The sequence below is a fragment of the Fukomys damarensis genome, unplaced genomic scaffold (assembly GCF_012274545.1).
Source record: "Fukomys damarensis isolate Sample0158 unplaced genomic scaffold, DMR_v1.0_HiC HiC_scaffold_11, whole genome shotgun sequence".
In the NCBI taxonomy this organism is placed as follows: Eukaryota; Metazoa; Chordata; class Mammalia; order Rodentia; family Bathyergidae; genus Fukomys; species Fukomys damarensis.
In genome coordinates, this window is record NW_022900923.1 from 24,177,145 (window position 1) to 24,184,435 (window position 7,291).

Below are 7,291 nucleotides of genomic sequence, written 5' to 3' on the forward strand. Positions count from 1 at the left end.
TTTGGGAGGGCATCTAGACAGGAGCCATAACAGAGCCACCAGCCACCAGCAGACTGGTTTCTCAGGGCTATCTGTGTATCTAGAATCATGAATTGTTCACATAGAGATTGCTCTAAGGCTGCCATGATAAGCATAGCAGGCAGAGCCCCGCTCTCAGTGAGCATGCACCTACCCAGTACAAAGCCATACATTAAAAGGAAGAACTACAGGAAAGAAGAAAATTGGTCATTTTCAGTTATTTAATTAGTTATGATAAGTTCTAGAAAAAAAATTAATGTACCATGGTATGAGTGGTTTTAAAAGGGAAATCTGAACTAGCTGTAGGAGTAAGAGATTTTCAAAGAAAGTAGTTTTTGATAAGACATTTAAAATTACATGAAAAGAGTTTATAGAGGTCAGGGGAGGTGGAGAGAAGCGTGCTGCACTCTGGGAACAGCCTGTATTGAACTTTTGACCACAAAGGAAAAGTCTGTCATATTTAGCAAACTAAAAAAGGCTAGAGTGTGAAACTCTGTGAGTAAAAGGTAAAGTGATACCTAAGCAGCTGGTGAGACAGGGAACTGATGATGAGAGAGGCCAAGTGCTGGATTCTGGACTTTATCCTAAAAACAACAAAAGCCTGACAAGGTTTTAAAAGCAGGATATCATTCTTATTTCAACTCTTTGAAGTTGTTCAGTGATTCTAACAGTCTTATCAGTCTGTTTTCTGCTGTTAAAATATCTGAGACTGGATAGTTTATAAAAAATAGAATTTATTTGACTCTCATTTCTGGAGGTTATGAAGTCCAAGAGCATGGTGCCTGCTTCTAGAAGGGCTTCCTTGCTGGGTGATAGAGGGCACTGCTTGGTGAGGCAGCAAGCTTGCTAACTCGGGCCTCTTTCCTTCTTCTTATAAAGCCACCACTGCCATTATGGGAGCCTCACCCACAGAACCTCATCAAATCATAAAGGCCCCACCTTCAAATGCCATTAACAGTATAAGCTTAGGAATGGTTTTCAACACATGAACTTTTTAGGGGACACATTCAAACCATAGTAGGTCCTTTCCATCTACTGAAGATTTTACAGTTATTCTCCATAGGAGAAAAGGGAACCCAATGAGTGCACTTGCAGCACTCATTTCATTCCCAGTTAGTTTTAGGCAAGCACACATCAAGGAGGGACTGACATGGCTCTACAGTAGTTGTGGAAACTCAGCTATAGCCCTCACAGGTAGCAAGGAGACAGACTAGGTGACTGTCTGCTATTTTCATCTTCACCTGTGACATTAATCTAATAAGACTGCACCTATGGATTATTTTTTAAGTAACTGGCAATTCTTATTCATGTCCCCAATTTTCTATTGGATGTAGAGTCATACTGAGTAGACTTCACTATGAAATGGATCTCTCTAGGCTGACACAGGGAGAGATGGTGGTATATCTCCTCACAGGTGTACTACCTCTGATAGAGCTGCTTCCTAGACCTTAAGTATGTCCCTCTTCACATGATCTAGGAACTCATTCTGCATTCTTGATCAAATATGGGGTAGCTGTTACCACACCGATGACAGTAATGCCAACAGGAGCCAAATTCTCAGGAATGGTCAGGCCTCTTTCTTCTCACTAGCCCAGTGGATCTCATTGCCTAAGAGTATCTGGAAGTACCAAACAATGATATAACAATATCATACTGTGACAGCTCTTCATACTTTCGTTTTTGAACCCCCTAAACCGACTTTGTGCTGGTCCTATTATCTCATAACCATTTTAAACTTCCTCCTGCATAGTCTTCAACCCAGAGGTTTATACCTTCTCAGCACCCCCTCTGAAATCATTCCCCAGGTCATAAACCAACAGATAGTGTCTAGCACAGAATAACCCTTCAATAAATGTTCATGGAATTGAATTGAGTTGAGTTTATTTTGGCCAGGGATGTTCGCACAATAAGATCATATTACTGAGAGTGGGGGAAAAAAGTTTAAAGACCAAGGCTGTTTAATCACTAAACAACCTGTTCATTGTTAAACTATGGCACTTTTCTACCCAGTGGGGAAACTCAACAGAAATGGGATTACAATTTAGCATTGGTCTCCCTGTGGATGAGTGTGACAAGTGTCATTTGTCACAGACATCCTAGTCACCAGTAGAATGATGAATAACTACAAGTTGAAAACACCAGTTTCTCAATACTTATTTTTAAAGCTTCAATTTAGAGTCAGCCACCTGTAAGTAACCATGCCAACCGAGGGTGGAGGGCACTATCCTTGCTGGAATGAAGGTCTTGTTTGGGATAGGGATTATTAGTGACAGTTTGACATGACTGTTTCTCTCTGTGAATCTCATTACCTCTGAATTTGACATTGCTTTTCAGGAGTGGCCGGAGTGGATACCCTTCCATGAGTCCACTCTCCCCTCAGGAAATATTCCAGTTGGCTTGTATGGACCCAGCTGATGATGGACAATTCCAGGAACAACAATCTCTGGTGAATGAATGAGTTATATGACCTTGAAAATACTTCTTTGGTTTTGTAATCCCTCTCATTATTAGTTTCAAATTTTATTTCATAGCCATAATTGATCAGGAAAACCGTTTTTGCCACTTACCCTAGAAATTTTCTGTCTTCACTCCCTTTCAAAGTCCAGTTTCTCATGTTCTCTGAGAATATTTACTCTTAAGGTTTTACAGACCAAGAACTGCTTCTCTTCTGCATTAATTACACCTCTTCAGGCCATGCCTTTTTAGTATATTCCTTGAACATCAAATGTAGGAGGAGATGTCACATATAATATCTTTCCTTTGACAGAAAGCTTTAAGATAAATTTTTGTAGAATGAGTGGCATCAGCATGAAGCATAGCATACCAAGAGCTGTATGCAGGAATGCAGAATTCCCCCTGCCTTCCCTTAGTGAAGACTGCCTCCTCTAGTATGCAGTGGCAGAACCTGTTACAGTGACTAGCTGGCTGCTAGTAGGTACACAAGACTACTACCTCTGCTCTGTGTTGATTCAGGCAAAGATCTACAAGGGCCAATACATTCTGACAGGCCCCTAAAGTCATTTTCCTGAGCCCAAAGTGAGTTTTTTATTACCATAAATGGTGAAATTTCTGAGAGGTTTATTAGGACAAGTTAAAGCTTGAAAAAAAAGAGAAGATTGAATTTTTGGTTTTCCTAATACAGAGCTAAAAATGTGATTCCTAAAGCTAATCTACTTTACCATAATTCATAGTTCAGGTGCCCTGAGCTCAAGTTCCCTTTCAAACTTAAATGGACTGAAAAAGAAAAGACAAAACATAACCTTACCAAAACTCTGTATAGATAGCTAGTACTGAGTGAGTTCCATATCACTTTGACTTATCTGTGGTTTTTTTCCCTCCCCTTCATTTCCCTCCTGGTCCCTCCTACTGCTACTGTGTACCTCAGAGCCATCCCAAAAAGACAATATTACAGTGTGTGTAGCCTGATAGGCTATGTGTAATGGAATGGGTACCCCTGAGAAAGGGAAAACACTTCAAACACTTGAGTAGCTCAAAGGGTTATCTGTGTCTCCTGTGATTGCTGAGGCAGAGAAGCATATATGATTGTGTTGGGGAGAAAACTAAGCCAGACACTGCTGGTACATAAGCGATTGCCTGAGGGTGCTCTTGGTAAGGTGGGTAGGATTTCTTGAAGTAATTCCCTGCCCTCTCATCTGAGGAACTTAGCACCAGTGCCTAGAAACAAATAGCTACAGATAGTTTGATTCTTAAAAGGGCTTCTCTGAATTTTATAGCTTGTTTGCCTGGTGATGTATCTGTTGAGAAAAACAAATCTCAATAATATCTCCTTTTTCCCCCCCAGGGAGACTTTTTATTACTTCATCATGTCTGCAGGCTCTCCAGGGATGAGCTGTAGTGCCAGGACTTTTGGATATATGTTCATCTTGTTGTCAGTGCTGGTGTCTGTAATTTAGTTCAGGTGTCAGCCATGCTACACACTCACCACTGTGTATTCTCCAGTCCCCTCAGGGTCCCTGCTCCATATCCTGAGGTGTGGCCATGATTTATGTATGTGCATATGGAGTGTGTGTCTCACACCACCTTTGACACCTGTAGACCTGTTACTTCGTCTGTTTGGAGTCAGAACTGTGTACCATATAAAGCATTGACTGCAAGCGCTGTAACTCCCTCAAGCACACACATCATGTCCTGGGAAGGCTGTCCTCTCATACACATCACAGATACACAGCTAAAGAGTCACAAAGACTGAGTCAGTTGTCCCAGTTACAACCATTTTTAGGGTATCATTTCCTAAATACAAAATAGCTATTCCCTAGTACAATCTCTAGATACCCACGATGTTCTAAAATTTCTTTGTTGGGTAGCCTCTGTCAGTTCCCTTATTTATGCAGTGGCACTAGGTATCTTTGTATAGTGTGTTCAACTTCCAAACTGACATTCTTTAATAAGGAAAATAACAAAGGAGTTTGGTGGAAATTTAGTTCCCCATGCAACCTTCTAACAGGGGCACCACCCAAAATAGACATTAGTGGCCTTTTACCACTTGAGATGCAATGAGTTCAAATAAAATGTAAAATGTCATATTAATTTTTATATCTATTACATGTTGATGTGATATTTGGATGTATTAGGTTAAATAAAATATTAAAATATGGCCACTGGAAATTTAAAATCACATAAGTGATTTGTATTATATTTCTACTGTACTATGCAAGTCTGGATATCCCTGATAGATGGCCACCCATCACATTTTTGGATGATTTCAGTAATTTAAAAAACCCTCTTAACTAATAAAATCATGCTTCTTAAAGTTTGAGAAGATACATTTGGTATCAAATAATTAGTGACTTCCCTTATAATCCTGGTTCCTATTTAATTGATAAAAGGCTTCTTCAGAGTAAAAGAATAAACATAATATACTAAGATCTCTCAGAAAGTAAACTTCATATCTAAACTGTGCTATTATTCCCAACAAAGACTGTTTCATAAAGCTATAATGTCTGAAGCATCACTTAGTAATAAAAGAGGTATGTAACCAGAAAAGGTGCCCTTCGTCTCTCAATCCCAGTTGAGCTTTCTGTTTGGGTCATCTGGTATAACACACATGCACTCAAAAGCATACACATATAAACACACATACCTGAGACCTTGAAAATGACAGTTCTCCTTCTGAGAGCCATTCTTGAGGAGGCAGAATCCTCCACTAGAGCTGAGAAACAATGAGATGGAACCAGGTTCCACAAGCTTGGCTGTATGTTTATTTCCAGGAGCCAGAGGTTAGTGAATTAAAAAGCATGCAGTCCTCTAACCGTGGCATCTACCTTCCTCCGGACACCCAGGAGCATGCGGGATCTGGGAGGGCATCCTCTATGCCACGTCTGACTATGGACCCCCAGGTAAAAAGCAATCACCACCTTATGCAGTGGCATCCTGGGCTTCTTTAGGTGGGTTACTCAAAATTTTCAGGTGAGCTCTGGACTTGCCCTCAGTCTTTCACTATAAACAAAACCTAGTTTGGGGGCCTTCTGTGATGGAACACATTCCTCCACACTGTGTTTTCAATGAATCCTTGACTTCAGTAGACTAAGTAGTCATCAACATGCCCTAACTCCCCCTCGATGGCCTAAGCATTTTCAAGAATGAACCAGCCAAGCAAATAATATTTTCCAGGACTTTCTGCATATTTCCCCATCATTTTCTCTTTTTCTGGGTCCTCTAGCGTTATGCACTTATGCATACACACAGCTCTCTGTTAAGACTGTCTTAACCAGTGCAGGCCACTCCTCATTTCTTTGTCTGTTTTCCTAGCTTCTTTTTTTGTCTGTCTGTCTTACATCAGGTTTTGACAGAGACAAGAAGTTTTTGTCAATCTGTTTGAATATCTGTAGCAAACCCAAATGACAGAGTTTAAGGTGGAGCAGGGTAGGATTGATGGTAAAGGAGAGCAATGCATTCTTAGAAGTTGTTAAACTGCAAGCTCTGCTGGGTTATAGCATTGATGGGCAGGGCCTTCATAGGAGAGGGGGGAAAAACATCAAAGGCAAAGCCATGCTTCTTTGAAAGTTTAGCCTTTTTTGACAGTTGCCCTCAAGTATTTCCAAGTGGCTTAGTGTTTGCAGCAGGTCCTGATTGTACCCCTATGGTAGCTGTTTCTGTGAGACATTTGCACAATGCCTACTTGCATTCTGCTTGGCTTTGCCCTAGTACACTCAGCTCTTTGCATTCTCAAGCACAAAGAGAAGATCCTAGACCAGATTCAGTAACTATGTTAACATAATACAAGGGCAGTTTCTAGATCAGTGTCTCTACCTAAGGTCAGAGCACATCACGTTCCAGGGTTCCAATTTGCAGTTCTCAAATCTCCATCCCAGATCAGCACTGTTAGAAATAATTAATCCAGAACTTGTATTCCTCTGGGGACTCATACTTCCAGGTGGTGACAGACCCTAGCTCCATGAGACGTTCATTTTCTACCATTCGGGATAAGCGTTCAAATTCCTCGTGGTTGGAGGAATTCTCCATGGAGCGAAGCAGTGAAAATACCTACAAGTCTCGTCGCCGGAGTTACCACTCTTCCCTGCGGCTGTCAGCCCACCGCCTGAACTCAGACTCAGGTGAGATCGTCTTCATGCTCTGCCTCATTGCAGGCAGCTGGCTAGGCACTGGACTCCTACCCCAGAAGACTTACTTACTCTGGCCAGGACTGAAGACAACTGGGACAAAAAATAGATAAAGGCAAGGGTTTAAGAAAGTGAGCGAAAAATGCTTTTTTCCTACAGATCTCCCGTGTTTGACCAATAGCCTATAAAAGGTCAGGAGCCTTTATTCATCACAAATGCTAACGTAGTTCCTTCCTTCTGGAGTACAGAACTGACACAATCAATAGAATTGAGGTTTTCAAGAAGGCTTCTGCAAAATCATTGAGATTTCTTAGGGATGTTTTAGCGGTCCCTTGAGAGGGGGTACTGAATGCCACCATCTACATTTCAACCCAAGTAGCATTTTGCTTACTATAAATATGTATTTATATTTGGGTTTCTTTTCATCTTTCTTTTCTAAGAAAAAGGGTCATAGTAATTTAAATTTTTTTAAAAGTTAGAAAGTCATTAGTCTGTTTCACCCTATTTTACTAATCAAAGTTGAAAATCGGTGACTTTCCCCCATATCATAGGGCTAGTAAACGACAGAGTTGGAACTAAAATGAAATCCTTTAACGCACGTCAGTGCTGGAGTAATGGCATTACCTTAGGTGTGCCATTATTTTGTATAGAACTTTCTTTCTTTTCTTTTTCTTTTTTTTTTTTTTTTTTTT

At 40.7% G+C, this 7,291-nt stretch overlaps 1 protein-coding gene across 3 annotated transcripts in view; it reads left to right on the plus strand.

Annotated features, from left to right (window-relative positions):
• Positions 1-7,291, plus strand: part of Cacna1e (calcium voltage-gated channel subunit alpha1 E) — a 397,594-nt gene that overhangs the window by 385,175 nt on the left and 5,128 nt on the right. For all 3 annotated transcript variants that reach the window (XM_010630288.1, XM_033762127.1, XM_033762128.1), the window contains 3 exons: positions 2,353-2,464; positions 5,247-5,375; positions 6,413-6,593. In XM_010630288.1, the coding sequence (XP_010628590.1) occupies positions 2,353-2,464; positions 5,247-5,375; positions 6,413-6,593 (422 nt within the window). The remainder of the gene's footprint in view (positions 1-2,352; positions 2,465-5,246; positions 5,376-6,412; positions 6,594-7,291) is intronic.